This window comes from Protopterus annectens, chromosome 2.part0 (assembly GCF_019279795.1).
Source record: "Protopterus annectens isolate FY-2018-M chromosome 2.part0, PAN1.0, whole genome shotgun sequence".
Classification (NCBI taxonomy): Eukaryota; Metazoa; Chordata; order Ceratodontiformes; family Protopteridae; genus Protopterus; species Protopterus annectens.
In genome coordinates, this window is record NC_056728.1 from 255,579,154 (window position 1) to 255,598,564 (window position 19,411).

The following is a 19,411-nucleotide window of genomic DNA, read 5'->3' on the forward strand; positions in this document are numbered from 1 at the left end:
GCTGCTGCAGAGTAAGCATCTTGAACTTTGGTATCTCCAGGAAAGTATTTAAGACTGACAGATCCAGGATGGGTCTCCAGGAATTTTGTTTTCTGGGAACTAGAAAGAGCCTTGAGTAAAAGCCTTGCCCCATCTCTGATTGTGGAACCAGTTCTATGGCCCTCATAGCCATGAGGGATCCCACCTGGTTTAATGCCTCTACCCATTGGTGTTTTGGTAGGTCTGGCCATCTGTTTGGTCTTGGCAAGGTATGAAAGTGGAATTTGTAACCTCTTGAAACTACATCCAGAACCCACTTGTCTTGAGTTATGTAAGTCCAATTTTGGTGAAAAAGAGAGAGTTTTCCTCCTAGAGGGGCTTCCAGGAGAGAGGTTCCTGGAGCCATGCAGGGGGAGTCATTCAGCCTGTTTTCTATAAGATTGAGGTCTGTCCTCTCCACCCCTGGGGGTGGAAGCACTCCACTGTCTAGGTCTGTAAGAGGTCTGTGCTTGAGCCCTCCCTCTGGAGCACCTATATCTACCCCTCTGAGGCCTGTCTGAGCTTGGAAAGGACCAATTTTTAGTTGGCGAATTTCTACTGAATCTTGGGGGCTGAACTTGTAAGAAATCCTTTGCATGGATTTTGCCTTATCCTCCATTTTCTTTATCACCACTTCAGCCTTAGACCCAAACAAAACATTATGCTGAACAGGAGCATCCAGTAACTTTGCTTTCACTTGATCAGGCAAGTTTTGTTCCTTTAACCAAGCATGCCTTCTAATGACTGTGCCAGTGGCAGCCGCCCTGCATGAAGCCTCCAAGGCATCAAAACCACAGTGTAAGCCATGCTTCCCCACCTGCTCAGTAGCATGCATCAAATCGTGTAATTCCTTATCTGCACATGCAGAAATGGTACCTAGCTTTTGTTTCATAACAGACAGCAGAAATTGTTGATATTTTAGCATATGAAATTGACAATTTAAAGCCCTAATGGATAAAGTAGCAGAAGTGTACACTTTTTTGCCCCATCTCTCCAAAGCTCTAGAATCCTTATCTGATGGAATAGGGTTTTTAGCAGAGGTGGCCTTAACACCCTTAGGACCCTGAGAAATGGTTTCTGGATCAGCAGCAGGATTTTTATAAAGGAACTGGTGGGAGTCAGGGACCCTGTAATATCTGTCAGGCTTTGCAGGGGCTGGAGGAAAGGAGTCAGGAATTAAATTAGCCTCTGAAAAGACATCAACCACAATATCCAAAATAGGAGGAATAGCCAGGGGTCTGTGTTGGGGAAGAAGAAGGAAATCACTAAGCCTTCTCTTAGATTCAGAGTACTCCTGTCCTTCCCAGTGAAAATGTTCCCTCATGTCATGTAAAGTTTCCCCAAAAGAAAAATCCTCAGGGGGAGAAGCTGAAGGAATGGATTCCTCAGCATCAGAATCCTCATAAGGAGGGAAAGTATATTCCTGTTCAGAGGAAGACACTGAAGAAATAGATGCCTGATCAGAAGATTCATAATCCAATTCTTGCCTTGGCCTTTTGTCTGGAGGGGGATGTGAATCCCTAATCATAGTTAGTAAGTCTTCCGCCATTTTAAGCATTTGTTTCTGAGATTTGGGTCCCGGATCAGAGGAGGCCTGGGCTTGAGTCTTTGATTTAGAAGTAGTCTTTGCCTTTCTCTTTGCCTTTGCCTTTATCTGAAGCTGTGTAGGCCTGAAAACCCCCTCGGAAGCCGGTACCTGCACAGCGGCTCCGGACCCATACGAGGGAGCATTGTCCGAAGGTCCTGCACCTGGAGTACTCAAAGGCCTAGTTGGCTCCTCGTGGGAGTCTGTTTCGGCAATCGGTTCTGTAATGGCAGACGACAGGGGCTGCGAAAGTGCCTCACTGACGACGGCCGAACCTGTAGCTGTCTCTGCTTGTAAACCATCGTCTGATTTGGACCTCAGAGGCCTGTCCTTATCCTTGCGTCGTTTGTGAACTCCAGTAGTTGGATGCGTGTCCGACAACATATTGTAATTAAATCGCCTGACAAAGTAGTGAAAAGCAAAATCGTATCTCCGCTTAATAGTACGTTGGTTAAATCTAGCACAAACCTGACAACTAGCTACGTCGTGGTCAGGGCCTAAACAAGGAATACAGTAAGAGTGGAAATCCTTATGAGGTATTTGCTTCCCACAAGAAATGCAATTATTAACTTTTTCTGACATCGGACTGGAGCAAGAAAAAAGTTTCCCCAATGGGGTACTTAGCTTTGAGAAGAAGAAGAAAGTCTTCGGAATGAAGCACAAAAAATATCAGGAGTCAGCCGACCGGCACTTGTGAACTGCTTCCACCACACGGCAAGAAAGACTGGAGAACATGGCGTCGGCTTGCAGCTTTGTATTCCTGGCGCTCTGACGTCAGGGAGCATGACTGAACAGCCGATGCTGGACACAGACTTTGGGATTCTGGCCGACCAAGGGCTGCCTGCCGGCAGGAAGAACCCTACAACGATGACTGCAACAGTGAAACATGATGAACATCAGCTTTTCCTTCATCTACAAGCAAATACACCGCATAGGTTGTATAGAGTAGAAAAGTACAGTTAGGTCCCAGCAAAGAAAGAAGAAAGATGACTGCAATAGTGAATACACTCGAACATCTACATTTATGGTAGGTACACAACTATACTATGTTCATTGTATTTCACTGTTGCAGTCATTACAATTGGGTTGAATCCCAAAGCTAAGGTTGAGAGGCTGGAGCTAAATAGTATTAGGAGTGGCTATAAGGCCCTGCAGAACTGCAGTGGCAAAGCCTGCCCTGGATTTAGAGTAGAGAGGTAAGTGATAGTGCTTTGTAAAGGTATGAACTGAACTCCAAGTTGCAGCCTCTAAGATGTCTTTGGTCGGTACTCCTCTGAGGAAGGCTGCTGAAGTGGTTGCTGCTCTGGTTGAATGTGGCCTAATGCCCTTAGGCACTGATTTGCCATGCTGTGAATAGCAGAAACAAATGCAATGGCCTATCCACTTTGAAATAGTCTGTTTAGAGATAGGCTTTCCTTGTGATGCTGCAGCATATGCCACTAGAAGTTGATCAGTCTTTCTGAAAGCTTTAGTTCTGTCCATGTAGAAGCGTAGCTGTCTGTGAATGTCCAAAGAATGCAGAATTTTCTCACCCTTATTCTGTGGGTTAGGATAGAAGGTAGGCAAATGAATTGTTTGGTTTAGGGCCACACTGGACACTATCTTAGGCATAAATGTAGGGTTTGTCCTCAGCAAAACCCTGTCAGGATGGAAAATGATAAAAGGTTCCACAGCCATGAGTGCCTGTAACTCTGAGACTCTTCTAGCGGAGGTTATTGCTAGGAGCAGAGCTGTTTTCCAGGATAAGTATTTTATGTCAGCTGCAGAGGCTGGCTCAAACAGAGGTAGTGTGAGTTTTTCCAAGACATAGTTGAGGTCCCATGCAGGTATTGGCGCCTAACTTGGAGGTCTTATGTTTTTGGCCCTCTGAGGTACTGCCTCATTAACGGATGAGAAAAGATAAGTGGTTCTGTATTGTAATGAGCTGAAATGGCAGAGGCATGCATTTTATCCAGCATCTCAGTTAAGTATTGCAAAATCTGAGGAATATTTGGAACAATCGTGTCAGTACCTTCTGTTTGGTTCCAAGCACAGAATCTCTTCCATTTGTCTGCATAAGATTTTCTGGTGCTAGGCCTCCTGGCCTCCAAAATTACATCCATCACTGCTTTAGCGAGAGGTGTGTCTTGAGAGGCTATATTATCTGCCATGCCGCCAGGTTTAAGGTTTTGAGTTGGCTGTGCAGTATCTGGCTGTCTTGTTGGGTCAATAAGTGAGGAATTTGAGATAATGCCCAGGCTGGGCAGTGAGACAAGCTCTTTAGGATTGGGTACCAGTGCTGGTGGGGCCAGTCTGGGGCAATCAGTATAATTTTTGGTTTCTCTTGTCTGACATTGAGGAGTACCTTGAGGAGGAGAGGCAGAGGAGGAAAGGCATATACTGTTAGATTTTTCCAGCTGAAAGATAGAGCATCCACTTTCCATGCTTGCTTGTGATAAGTCCTTGTACAGAATCTTTGTAGTTGGTAGTTGTGAGGGGAGGCAAATAGGTCTATGTCTGGGCATCCCCAGGTCCTTGTTATCATGCTGAAGACTTGTGGATCCAATTTCCACTCTTGGGGATCCATTAGGTTTCTGCTTAGTTCGTCTGCCAAAGTATTTTTCCTTCCTGGCAGGAATTGAGCTTGCAGATGTACTTGGTAAGTCAATGCTGTGTGCCAGAAGTTCATGGCTAGCCTGCAGAGGGTGTAGGGATGTGTGCCTCCCTGCTTGTTTATATACCACATGACTGTAGTATTGTCCGTCTTTATTAGTAGTTGTCCTGGATGAAGTTTATCCTTAAAGGCTGTTAGGGCATTCTGAACAGCTAGCATCTCTTTTTGATTGATATGCAGATGCATTTGACTTGCGGACCATGTACCCTGAATACATCTTCCTGCCATATGGGCCCCCCAGGCGTAATCTGATGCATCTGTTGTCAATGTCTGCCTGGCTGTGGGTAAGATGAATGGCTGTCCCGTGTTGTGGTGACAGGCTTTTGCCCACCATCAAAACTCCTGTTGCAGGCAGGGAATGGGGGTAATTATTGTTTCCAGGCTGTGGCAATGTTGAGTCCAAACACTTTTTAGATACCATTGAAGTTTCCTCATATACAGTCTTGCATATGGAATTAGCAGAATGCAGGATGCCATGAAACCCAAGGCCTGCAGAATTTTTCTTTCAGATAACTGGGTCTTTGTTGCCAACATTTTGAAATAAGTAGTCAGTTGTATGTGTTTGTCTGGCGTGAGATAAGCCATCTGGAGAGTTGTATTTAAGCTTGCACCCAGGAATATTATCTGTTGAGAGGATACGAGTTTTGAGTTCTTCTCATTTACTGTTTACCCTAGACTTGTCAGTAATCTTTTTACAAACACCAGATGCTGTAGTAGAATGTCCTTGTTCTCCACATGAATAAGGCAGTCGTCCAAGTAAGAATATATTTGTATTCCTCTGTCTGCAAAATGCAAATAATGGTGCCAGGCACTTTGTGAAGACCCTGGGCGCAGTAGATAAGCCAAAGGGCAGTGCAGAGAATTGGTAGTGCATTGAGCCAGCTTTGAATCTGAGGTATCTTATGCATGTTTGCCTGATTGGGACATGCAGGTATGCCTCTTTTAGATCTAAAGTCACACGCCAAGCCTTTTTGACCAACATGGGCAGAAGCTGCTTTCCAGGATAAGTATTTTATGTCAGCTGCAGAGGCTGGCTCAAACAGAGTCAACATTTTGAATTTTGGAATATCCAGATATGTGTTTAGAAGAGATAGGTCCATTATTGGTCTCCAGGCTTTGTCTTTTCTGGGTACCAAGAACAGTCTTGAATAGAATCCATGACCCTGCTTTTGTTCTGGTACTTGTTGAATGGCCCTCATGTCCATGAGGGATGAAACTTGTTTTTGTGCCTCTGCCCATTGATTGTATGGCAGGTCTGGCATATCGTTTTGCCTTGGCAGGGTGTGAAAGTGGAACCTGTAGCCTTGTGAAACTATATTTAGAACCCTTTTGTCCTGGGTGATCATGTGCCAATTTTATGAAAAAAGTGCTAGCTTTCCCCGCAAAGGGGCTGCCAAAAGATAAGTGCTTGGTGCTGAAAGTGGAAAGTCATTGAGACTGTTTCCTGTATGGCTGTTATTTTTCCTCTCCGCTCTTGGAGGTAGAAGCGCCCCATTGTTTAGGCCTGTATGAGCCTTGGGGCTGTGATCTGCCTCTGGGGTGTCTGTATCTGCCCCTTTGTGGTCTATCTGACACTGTAAAGGACCAATTTTTTGTAGGCCAGTTCCTGCGAAATCTGGGAGGCTGTACCTGCAAGAAATCCTTGACTGTTTGCATAGATTTAGCTTTGTCCTCCATTTTCATCAACACTTCTTCTGCTTTAGCACCAAACAAAGTATCATGCTGTAAAGGAGCGTCTAATAGTTTTCCTTTAACATGATCCGGTAAATTTTGTTCTTTTAACCAAGCATGCCTCCTAATGACAAAACCTGTAACAGCGGCCCTGCAGGAGGCCTCAAGAGAATCAAAACCACATTGCAAAGTATGCTTTCCAACTTGTTCAGCTGCATGCAATAAATCCTGCAATTCCTTATTGTCTGCACATTCTGTATTTGCTGGCATTTTCTGTTTAAGCAAAGATATAAGATATTGCTGATACTTAAGCATATGAAATTGGCAATTTAATGCTCTTACCTACAGCCAAGGTAGCAGAGGTATAATTCTTTTTGCCCCATCTGTCTAGGGCCCTAGAATCCCTATCAGAGGGGATAGGATTTTTTGCAGTAGAAGCCTTGACCCCTTTGGGACCCTGTGAAATGGTTTCTGGGTCAGCTGCAGGGTTCTTATAGAGAAATTTATGTGAATCAGGAACCCTGTAGTATCTGTCTGGCTTAACAGGGGCTGGTGGTAAAGAGTCTGGAGAAAAACTGGACTCTGAAAATACATCATCTACAATGTGTAAAACAGGTGGGATAGCAAGGGGCCTGTGCTGGGGCAATAAAAGGAAATCTCTGAGCCTTTTCTTGGATTCTGAGTAATCTTGGCTCTCCCAGTGGAAATGCTCCCTCATAGTATGCAGTGTTTCCACAAAAGAATAATCCTCAGGAGGAGAGGTTGAAGGGATAAATTCTTCAGCATCAGAAACCTCATAGGGAGGAATAGAGTAATCCTGTTCAGAGAAGGAATCAGAGGAAATGGAAACCTGGTCTGAAGATTCATATTCTAACTCTTGCCTAGGCCTCTTTTCAGGAGGGGGATGGGTACCCCTGATCAAAGTAATAAGGTCTTCGGCCATTTTAAGCATCTGTTTTTTAGGCATGGAGGCCTGTCCAGGTGAATGCTGTACTTGTTTCTTTGTCTTTATAGCTGCTTTAGTCTTTGTCTTTGTAGCTGAAGTAGGTTTCACATATAACTGTGTAGGCCTGAAAACACCCTCAGAAGCCGATGCCTGCTCAGCGGCTCCGGACCCATCTGAGAGAATAGTTTCCGAGTGTCCAATACCTTGAGTTTCCAGAGGCCCAATCGGCTCCACGTGGGAGTCGGAAGCGGCCTGTGGCTCTGAGGTAGTGGGCGTCAGGGGCTGCGAAAGTGCCTCACTGAGAACCAGCGAACCGGTGACAGGCCTAGAAGAAGCCTCGTCATCGGTTTTGGATCTTGGATACCTGTCCTTTTCTTTTTCTTTTCATTTTTTGTAAACTCCGGTAGTCTACTGATCTGACAGCATTATATAATTAAATCTTCTGCCAAAGAAATGAAATGTAAAATTGTACCGACGCTTAATAGTGCGTTGGTTAAATCTAACATAAAACCGACAACTAGCAACGTTATGGTCAGGGCCTAGGCAAGGAATATAGTAAAAATGAAAATCCTTATGCGGTATTTGCTTCCCACAAGAAATACAGTTATTAACGTTTTCTGACATCGGTCTGGAGCAAGAAAAAAGTTTCCCCAATGGGGTACTTCGCTTTAATGAAGACTTCGGATCTGAAATTCGAATTTGAAAACTTCAGGAGTCGGCCGACCGTCACTTGCGAACTGCTTTTGCTTCGGGTACCGCTCGGCAAGAAAGACTGGAGAAAATGGTGTCGGCTGCAACTTATATACATCTGGCGCACTGACATCAGGGAAGAGGCGACAGCAGCCGACGCCGGACCTAGACTTTGGAACTCAGGCTGACTGCGGGTAGCCTGCCAGCAGGATAACCCAATTGTAATGACTGCAACAGTGAAACACGATGAACATCTTGCAATATTCTGCAGAGACCGCATATTTAATTTCAGTTCAGCACTTTCATAGGCTCATATGTTCATAGGTAAGTAGTAGGCTTGCTGTCCTGAAGAGCCATTTTAAGCCCAGGCAATATCCTGAAATCAGAGTCATACCCTGTACATACAGTAGGGGCAGGCAACAGCAAAAGACACAAACTATAAGAACAGAACAGCAATTAGGTGGGAGGGGGGAGAAGAGAAAACTTCACCCACAGATCAGCAAATATATAAATGGAGACACAGAAAAGTAAATAATTCAGTCAAACAAATAAATAAAAACAGTGCAGTAAACTAGTGCAGAACTATTACTCAAATAAATAAAAAACAATACAGTACTTATAAGCAAATAAATACAACCAGTGCATTGCTGATAAGAAACACTGAACAATTAGATAAAGTGCAAAAAATATACTTATGTAGCTATGTAATTCGGATTAAGAAGAACTTTCCGTCAGGCACAAATGGAGCTCTAGCAGGATAAGCAGGGATTCACTCAAATGTAATATTTTTATACCAGCAAAATAAAAGATCCTTCCAAATCCACACCCTGAGACAAACAGATAACACAGAAGCTGTTTGACCAGTTTTAGCAATCTGGACTGAGTACACCACAAACTCCCAGTAGGGGCAGCCAACAGCAAAAGCCACCAATTTTAAGAACACAACAGCAGTTGGGTAGGTGGGGAGAAAACAAAAATTCAGCCACAGATCAGCAAATATATAAATGGAGACACGGAAAAGTAAATAATTCAGTCAAACAAATAAAGAAAAACAGTGCAGTAAATTAGTGCAGAACTGTTACACAAATAAATAAAAAATAATGCAGTACTGATAAGCAAATAAATAGTTTGATTGCGGGTTTAACCTGTAGGCAGGATTTGATTGGTTATTTCTGCTTTATATATTTTTTTATTGTATAATGTTTGTATTTTATTAAAGTTCGTTTTTGTTGAAAGGACCTCATCTGTCTCATTTCAGTCACAAACCTGGACTGTGGTTTGGTTTCACTCGTATTGTTTATTAAGTAGATGGAAAAAAAAATCATACTATAGATAGGGCAATACGGGAGTGATTTCCCAAAATAAACTACAAGGAGTGGAAAAAGAAGATGAAGACACCTTGCAAAGGCTAGAAAACAGAGTTACAGTGGAGGCTGCAGATTTAGGGAAAACCTAATAGCACCAAATTCCAGCAGAGAATTCTGACAGTTCACAGGTTCCAGTAAGGAATAATGACAATTCAGTCCTATATGCATACTACAACATATACTGTCATATTGACCAAAGAAACAAAAGCAAACATACACAAAGTACCATGTGTAAGTGTGTGCATATATTTGTGCATGTGCATGCATGTGTTTTAGCACATGCATGTGTTTGTGTGTTATGTGTGAGCATATGTGCATTTATGTCTGTGGATGAGTATGTGCATATGTTGTGAGTTACAAACCATCCTTTGTATATTATTGAGTGGACCTGTACAATTCACCAATGACAATACTAATATCCGCTTTTCAGTGGACACTGCAAAAGTTGCTACATCTACTACATAGGACCCCTAAACATCCACAATTTTAATATGAACTATATAGTGCTATATTCATTAGGACTGCTTGGCATAAAAAAAGCTTAACCTGACCACTTACCCCAGTCGCTCCTCTTCCTTATGTCTCAAGTCAAAGTCACGCTGAATAACTTGCCAGACATGTTGAGCCTCTTCATCTGTCAGCTTGGAGAGGTCGAGCTTCCTTCTTTTGTCAGCAAGCATTTTGAAAGTGCTAAATCACTACCAGTGAATCTACAACAGTAACAAACTCACCATCAGAATTAAGTATTACTGCACTTTGAGTACAAAGGTAACTATGAGAGTGCTAAAAGGAGACAGAGAGAGAGTGTAACTGAAACTAAAACATATTGCCACCTTTAATTCAGATATATGCTTTAAAGCTACATGATAGACTAAACAAGGATCTACAAACATGTTCTCAATGACTGGATGGTGCAAGATTCTCAGTCCCTGAAAATGAGCACAATTATTTTTCTGACAATGCTTCTCATTACAAAGGAAATCAACACATTAATTCTGTTTTGATCCAGCTGAAGAATTGTTTGATAAGTAACAATTGTCCTAATTAATTCTTTCCAGTACTTATTTCCCATATTCTCATAAAGAAGCAAATAAGATGATTGGAAAAAAAAAAAAATATATATATATATATATATATATATATAGAGAGAGAGAGAGAGAAAGAGATTTATTTGAAAATCTGTGTGTGTGTGTGTGTGTGTGTGTGTGTGTGTGTGTGTGTGTGTGTGTGTGTGTGTGTGTGCATGTATATACTCACTGCTAAATTTAATGAAAAAATATACTCTCCTTGTAAGCTGAATGCACTCCAGCTCAGTATAATTATTTTTTTGCAAGTTGCGCCCTTGTCCAACATGTTTTTCATTTTTTTTTTTCATTCGTTCTTGTATATGATGCAATTGGGCTTGTAGAGCTGAATTTCTAATTTAGAATTGCTATATTTACCTTCTTTGACTTGCTAAGTATGATAGAGATAATATACCCTTTTAAGATGCTAACACTCTGTATCAGATTTTTTCTACTTATTTTTTTAACTTTTTCATATTGTATTGTGTTAATACTAACATTGGAGTTTTTCTTTCTCTTTTTCTATTGAAAATGGACCTCAACCCAATAGACACCCCACTAATCAAACCATAAGTAAAGTGAAATACATTTAAACTCAAAATGAAATGTGTTCTTGCTTTTGCCATGAGCAGCTTTGAATAAACCAGTCCTCTCTGTATCATGAATCCTGGAACAAGCCAAATGATAGCTGGGAAAAAGAATGCATCACTGAATGCTCTACAAACAAACTTCTCACCCTACTCAAATTAATTATATTCCTGGAAATGATATCTTTAGCTTCTCCATACATTTCTGAAACAGATAGTCTTATAATAAAAATATGGGCTGGCCATGCCAGTGATAAATTGCAATTTCTTTTTTATTTTTTAATATTTCAGCAAATCATGTTGCAGTAAGCACTATCAGCCCAGGTGACAAAGATTGCTGTTTCGGAAATAGCCCCTTATACTGTAGGACTACATCAGTTTAGTTATTGGCTATTTTTTCTGTGATCGTGCAAGGCATCAATGTATATATGCACATGTGTACTCATATATATATATATATATATATATATATATATATATATATATATATATATATACACACACACACACACACACACACACACACACACACACACACACACACACACACAGATACTATATTTACATTCATAAGCCCACGAGTAAAGCTAGATTTAGGAAACAATATTTTGAATTTGTAGTTTTTGCAATATTTAGCATAAATTGTGGTATATATTATTCATAATTATAATTAACATTCCCTGTGATGTCTCACCAATAACTGTTGTTTTAAAAATACTCTGTTTAATGCAACAATAAATTCTTCCTGTCTTTAATTTGAGCAGTAATTAGGAAACAGCATACACAGGTGCTGAAAAATACGGTTCATAAAATGCACTCTAACATCACAAAAATTGTCATTTCTCATTCACTGAAACAATATATCTGTGTTGCTTAACACTAACAATGAAAGTAAAGATTATTTGCCGATTTTGAAGTCAGGAAACATTTTATTAATGAATCTTCATATTACTATATTACCTAATAAATGAGAAGAAATTAATTTATGCAGGAGGAAAAGTGGTTAGCCACAAACAAGTACGTTTTTCATGCGCTCAGGCATAGATCCCACTACTGGGACCCAATTACCTCCATATAAAAATCTAGCTGTTATTATTTGTTAGAGATTCTATATGCATCAGTAACGGAGAACTGATGTGATTGGTTGCAGCAGCATCCAGCCAGGCAATGGGAATGTAGATGCCTAGAAAATGGAGTGTGTGTGTGTGTGTGTGTGTGTGTGTGTGTGTGTGTGTGTGTGTGTGTGTGTGTGTGTGTGTGTGTGTGTGTGTGTGTGTGTGTGTGTGTGTGTGTGTGTGTGCGTGTGTGTGTGTGTGTGTATGGTGTAGGGTAAGTGAAGCAACAATGTGCTTTAGGGAGTTATGGATAGAAAGAGGAGCAAATTATAAATGGTGGGAGGTGTGGACTAAGGGTTTCAGATTCTTTAAAGAAGATTAAGTGCTAGGTAAGTGAGGAAACAGGACTCTAGGGCTTGCATATGCAGTAAGTAATTAGATACACAGATAGCTGTGGGGAAGAAGTTATACGGATGAATGTGGGCACACCAGTAGAATAAACCATAGTTGTGGGGTTCGGTTTTTGAAGGGAGGGTGTAAACACATGCAGGCAGAATAATGATAACTGATGAAAGTGTATGTCATGCCATGGTTTGGACTAGAGTTAAGGCTGTGTAAAGCAAGCAATCATGAAGATGAAAGGATAATGTATGCAAAGTCAAGCGAAACACATTGTGTTACTCCATTACACAAAGATGGTTCTATCACCACTCTGGCAATATCACATGAGGTTCTAGACGGCCTCCAGATAAAATGGTGTCAAACTGTTGGAAAACAGAGTACAGTCAATAAAATAGTCTATGGTAAGACAAATGGAGGAGACGGAAAGCTGGGAATGGAAGAATATGATACATGGTGTGATGCTCCAGCACTGGCCCAGTAATCAAGGGAACTCAATCCTCACCACTGGCAACAGTGGCGGACATACACACTAGGAGGATTACAAGTACACACACAGTAAACTGCAATTCCCCTTAAGAGCACACAGAGATTACAATCAATCTGGGGCTGGTTTCTCCCTCTTTCTCCATATCCCCAATAAGACTCCCCACTGGCACAGCTATAGGGTTGAGAAATCAGCTGAGTGGCCACACTCTCTCTGTCCAACCAGTGCTTCATGTCCCTGCCCAAATAGCTGACATACTCACACTCTTTGAGATTAGTTTTATAGACAGACAGACAGACACACACACACACACACACACACACACACACACACACACATGCACACACACCTGGCAAAGGCTGGTACAAGTTTACTGCCTATGCCCCCTTCTGCCCAGGCTATAAGGTAGTTTTCACTGCCACCAGGCAACACATATCAGCTACTTTAAGACATTTAACACTTCTGTATAAATCATATAATTCTCTAAGTGACCACTACCCAACCTATCTTATCAGAAAACATACACAGGGTATCAATAATGTTATATATCGATATGTACACAATAAAAAACAGTTCCCCCCTCTTTATTCAACACCTTTTTACGTGAATATGGATAGTCACCTCTAAAAACCCTACAATTCGATCTTGCAGTACAGCGCTTCAATAATACTTTCCTGAAAATACTTAAAAACCTTATTCCAATCAGGAAAATTCGTATTAAGTCGAAACAACTTCCATACTTATCTAAAGAAACAAACTTTCACCCCTTCTACCCATCACTTGGCGTACAACAAGGCTCTATCTTGGGCCCACTTCCCTTTATTATTTTTACTAATGATCTTTATTCCACAGCTAAACATGCCCTCATCATTCAATATGCAGACAATGCTTCCCTTATCTGCTCCACCCCCACCTTAAATGAACTCCAAGAAAAGACTCAGACTGCCCTCCATAACACTGAAAAATACCTATCAGACCACCAACTCATTTTAAACCCTAACAAAACTAAACTTATGGTACTTTCCAATTCCTCCAGAAAAAACAAACAAACACATCTCTCTATCTTCACCTCCAGTAGCACAACAATTGGACCCATAGAACAGACAAAACTCCTCGGTGTTACCCTAGACAGCAGCCTAAAATTTGACAGACATATTGCATTAACAATCAAAAATGTCCATATAAAACTTGGTGCTCTGTATAGAGCTAAACCATATCTATCTAATTATGCCAGAATAGCTACAGCCAGGACTCATCTCCTAACCACCCTTTTCTACTGTTCACAGGTCTTCACAAACCTTTGTAAATTAGACTTGAATAACCTCAAATCTTGTTATAATATAATAGCTAAATTTGCTGCTAACCTCCCCCATAGATTCCATCATTGCACTGCCCTACAATAACTAAACTGGATTGAACTCCAAAACTTACTCACCCTAAACCAACTAATGGTAGCCCAGTCTGTTATCTATAAACCAGACTACTGTCCAGCCCTATCTGACCTTGTTCAACCCTATACTAATCTTACCTCACTCAGGTCAACAGATTATCAAAACCCGCAACTTTCATGGTGATTCATTATATATCCTCACTGTAGCCAAATCTTGGAATTCTCTTCCTCAGCATATTCTATCCATTCCTGATACTCACAACTTCAAACAGCTCCTAAAAGAATATTCCTGAAATCACTGGTTATGTTCCTGCAGCTACTCTGGCTAAGCTAATTCCTACCCTGCTTTTCTGTCTCCTCTTACTCTCCTCTCACGTTTTGCTCTTAGCAATATTATTCTCTTATCAGACGTATATTATTCATTAAAAAAAATCTATGACTTAAGATGTTGATTTATATGTTGTTTTATCTCTATTACAATTACGTGTATATTTCGACTTTTGTTCTTATTCTTGCCTATATTGTACTATGTATTATGTATAACATTTTTGTAACCTTACTCACTGTATCATGTTTTTTTTTGCTCTTTAACTATTGTAACTTCACTTGGGAGCTTTTCTCTCCGGGTCTCCACTGAAAATAGGCTATTTGCCCAGCTGACACTACCCAGTTATCAAATGTAAATAAATAAATAAATATCAATATTCACAAATGACATAGAATTATTTACAAAATTCCCCGATAGCTGGGCTGGCAGCGAGACACATGGTTCCCTATCTCACATTCCAGGAATGCACTTCAAGTCACTAAACAATGAAACAAACAATCTGACTTGAATATGCAAGAATAGAAATGTAGGCCATTAGCAATAATGACTGTGATACAACGCATTGGCCAAAGCTGAATGAAGATTTGCTAGAGGAAAAATGAGAGTTCTTTAAAAGTATTTACAATATATGAAATATATATAAAAAACATATAATAAACAAAAACAAACAAAAATAGGTTGAACATTTTTCTAGATGAAGGCTGCATCCTTATGCTTCCCCGTTTAGAAGGTGCAGCCCCCAAATAACCATGCAGTTATATTTACTAACACCAAAGTGTCTGTATCTTGGAATTATGAGGAAACTTCAAAGGCATGACAACAGTAAATTATAGCTCATCTATCACTTTTGGAATGAAGTTGGGAAGGAGCAGTTAAGAGGCATCGATACACGGCAAAGGAGATATCCAGAAAAAGGAGCTGAGTAGTGAGCCCAGGAAAGGTATCCCAGGGAAAGTCAAATGTAAAAACAGGGATTTAAGGGAGCTTGGCATGAACAGAAGATTGGGCAAGGTGAAAGGGAAGAAACTGCTTAAGATCAAGCAGCAACAATCAGATGGAGATGGACCCCCTTCCATCAAAGGATCTAAGCATCTGCTTTAGAATTCTACTGCAGCATTCATCAGCAATGCAAACAAAGCAAAGCCAATACATGTCCTGTAAAATGTTCTCCAAAATATTGTTTTCTTGAAAATAATCTTATCAGAATCAAGCATAGAAAATTATACATTTTATGATGGGGTACACCATAACTACCCCTGAAGGTTTGAACCCCCTCACACCAAATTTACTCCTAAGTAAAATATTCAGCTCTGAGGTCACCACAACTCAGATGAAGAAATATATTCCCTCAGCTGTAGTAATCCTGGAGCTGATGTCCAGTTCATGTAACTGCTTTATACTACAGTAACAGTGAACAATGTTTTGTGTTTGCACACCAGAATTGTTTTCCATCAATAGAGTGATGAAAATTTTATTGCAATATGGACTAAATTCTCATCTTAAGTTTACAAAATATTTTAGGAGATCAAAGGCTTGAAGAATTTTTTAATAGAAGAGTTTAGATCTGAGTGCATGGCTAATAACACAGAAGATGATGCAAAGGAAATACATCTGGCATAAATAGAATGTGTTCTGTACTTATGTAACTTAAAGGTGTCAATCTGATTTATTTTATAGGGCTAAAAAGAAACTAGAATTATGTGAAAAGACATTCAGAAACAGAAGTAAATGAAAGTGTTTTGCAGTGAAATGCCATGAATTTAAATGCAGTTAAAGCATAATGCATGTTGTCCATCGGATGTAACTAGTATGACCAGTGTGGTCAGCAGGGTCATGAGAAACTCTTGCTCACCAAAGCACAAGGCTGATTTGTTTTATAGTTTGCTATCCTACTCATGCCTTTTTCATATTATTGCATTATTGTAAGTGCTTAAAACTTGCCCGGTTCACCCTGTTGATTACATGTTTCAGTACTTATCATCCAGCACTTCCTTTTTATCAATAAACTGCCAATGTCTGTAGCAAAATATGAATCAAATAATATATCATCACTTCCAGAATTCTGCACCATGTTTAAAGGTCACAGGCTTCAATGATGATGTAGAAGATGAGGATGATAAAGGGTCACATGTTTCACTGATGATGTAGAAGATGAGGATGATAAAGGGTCACATGCTTCACTGATGATGTAGAAGATGAGGATGATAAAGGGTCACATGCTTCACTGATGATGTAGAAGATGAGGATGATAAAGGGTCACATGCTTCACTGATGATGAAGAAGATGAGGATGATAAAGGGTCACATGCTTCACTGATGAAGTAGAAGATGAGGATGATAAAGGTCACATGCTTCACTGATGATGTAGAAGATGAGGATGATAAAGGGTCACATGATTCACTGATGATGTAGAAGATGAGGATGAGGGTCACATGCTTCACTGATGATGTAGAAGATGAGGATGATAAAGGGTCACATGCTTCACTGATGATGTAGAAGATGAGGATGATAAAGGGTCACATGCTTTACTGAGGATGATAAAGGGTCACATGCTTCACTGATGATGTAGAAGATGAGGATGATAAAGGGTCACATGCTTCACTGATGATGTAGAAGATGAGGATGATAAAGGGTCACATGCTTCACTGATGATGTAGAAGATGAGGATGATAAAGGGTCACATGCTTCACTGATGATGTAGAAGATGAGGATGATAAAGGTCACATGCTTCACTGATGATGTAGAAGATGAGGATGATAAAGGGTCACATGCTTTACTGAGGATGATAAAGGGTCACATGCTTCACTGATGTAGAAGATGAGGATGATAAAGGGTCACATGCTTTACTGAGGATGATAAAGGGTCACATGCTTCACTGATGATGTAGAAGATGAGGATGATAATGGTGATAATTTATTTCCCAGGCACTAGTTCTATAATCTTCTAACATAGTCTTAAGTTTAAACAAAATAGACCCTTAGCAGAAAAGGACTCCGCTACAGGATTTAGTGTTGAACCTGACCTCCATTTACAGTCTGTGGGAAGTTTACATGTTTTCCCTGTATTTGTGCAGGTTTTTCTCCAGGTACACTAATTTTCCCCCAGCTCTTAAGCTTTATTCTTTGGCTGTGCTAAATTGTCCATCTGTATTGCATTTATATTTGCTTTTGTGATCCAGTTCATGACTGAAAAGGATCAGACACAAAACAGTCCACCAACCCATTTAATGAATCAATAATGTAACAGACATTAATCAGTTGATTAATATAAGGCATACAGATTATCCACAGAGCAGGTTTATAATCAGAAGGACCTTGAGAGTGTGATCCATGTAATGGTTGTGTTTTTTTAATTCTCTTACACAATAAGTGCGATGTGTGAGTTCTGCTGCTGGGTCCCATTGCAGTTAAACTCCATAACTCAGTGCTAAGAAATCAGTTGATTAGCTGTTGTGGAAATTTAACTGCACCTAATGAGTAAAGTAGCCTAATGAAAGCAAATAAGAACATGACTCAAGAAAGAAACACTTCATTTGAATTGTATTCCAAAAAAGCTGGGTATACCTGCATCTTGCTTGCTGAGTATTCAGCAGCCAGAAAAAAGCAGGAAGAGAAAGGTCTGATGGGCAAAAAAAATTGGTGTTTAGAAGTGCAAGTCCAGAAATTTTTATAATTAGAAAAAATAATATTTACACTGTCTGAATCTGATTGCTGATAAAGTCTGTAAACTGCAGAAATTATTGAAATGAAAATGAGTCACTGCCCTTATGTGATAATAGGTGGGCCAGTACACAGGCCAGACTAGCAATTTTACATTTATCTGTGGGACCCATGATACCATTTTAGCAGTGTCTGTGATGTTAGTTTGTGTAAAGTTTGCTGACTTCATCTGCCTTTCATTTTTCATAGTTTTAAGTTCTTCATTTCATCTACGTCAACAGCTAAATATGTTCCTCCGTAGTAAAACAGAACACACATTCTGGTGCTGCAGTCATATTTTTTTTCAAGTCAGTTGGCTTCACTTTCATTTGCTATGATATATGGCAAGCAAAGAGACAAAGCAAAAGAAATTAACCCCAACAACAGCTGAAATGAGATTACAAAGTAGAAATTAAGTTTATCAAAAAATCTATTCAGCAAGAATGCCTCTACTCCATCCCACCCACACAAGCCAGTATAGTAGATGTTTTACTAATTCACTCATATATTTGTTCTACCAAACACCAATTCCAATTTATCTAGAATTATTAAAAGTAATCAGTAGACACCTACATTCCTCTCATCAATGTATTAGTCACAGCTCAACAATTACGTGATGACTGGCTTAGTTACACAGCTCTAGGTGTTCCTTAGTAATGATGATTAAAGTCCAGCAGGAAGAAAATAGGACATATCAGCTCATTACAATTCATATTTAATATAATTCATAGCAGCAATATATTTAGAGAAATGTACTGTTTCCTTGTATTATGTCAGGAGATCATCGGAGTATTTTCAGTCAGTATTTCTGAATACTATACAAGAGTATGCAGATAATAACAATTGAGTCTGCACAGGTAATAAATACATACCATTAAGACTCACTGCATTTTGTATCTAAATATACTTTGTAAATTTTGTAGTTTTTTTGTTACGTTATTCATATCTGTGGAGCTTTTCTCCCCAGACCTCCACTGAAAATGGACCTATGTCCAGTGGACTATCCTGGTTAACAAATTTAATAAAATAAAATAAATAAATATGGATATGTAAAAAAAATATGTTTACTGAATGGAACTCAGTTTCTTTGACAGTCTCTGGGGTTTTGAAAATTGTTCTCATTCTTGAGCTCAAGATGTAATGCAGCTGATGTTTAACTTAACAAGGATTAATCTCACCAAGTTAAACTTGCTGGGATTCAACCTGCTGAATAAAATTGAAAATAAGTATGTTTATGGGGGGATGGGGCAAGCCCCCCCCCTGCATCTTGTACATTCCTCAAATATGTGCATTTGTGTATACCAACCCACCAGTCACGCGAACATGAAGAAGGAAAAAAACATCATAAATCAAAGTAACCACTGTCAGTGTATACATGAAAAATGCACAGTGATTGTCTATAGAAAACAAAAACCTGGAAGTTCAACACGTAGGAGGTCGCATTTCAGGAAGTATAGAGAAGGTGCTGTATTCA

General features: G+C 39.9%; 1 protein-coding gene across 2 annotated transcripts in view; it reads right to left on the minus strand.

Annotated features, from left to right (window-relative positions):
• The window catches only part of MLPH (melanophilin), an 872,816-nt gene that overhangs the window by 720,843 nt on the left and 132,562 nt on the right, over positions 1–19,411 (minus strand). For both annotated transcript variants that reach the window (XM_044060732.1, XM_044060731.1), the window contains exon 2: positions 9,489–9,640. In XM_044060732.1, the coding sequence (XP_043916667.1) occupies positions 9,489–9,610 (122 nt within the window). In that variant the 5' untranslated portion in view covers positions 9,611–9,640. The remainder of the gene's footprint in view (positions 1–9,488; positions 9,641–19,411) is intronic.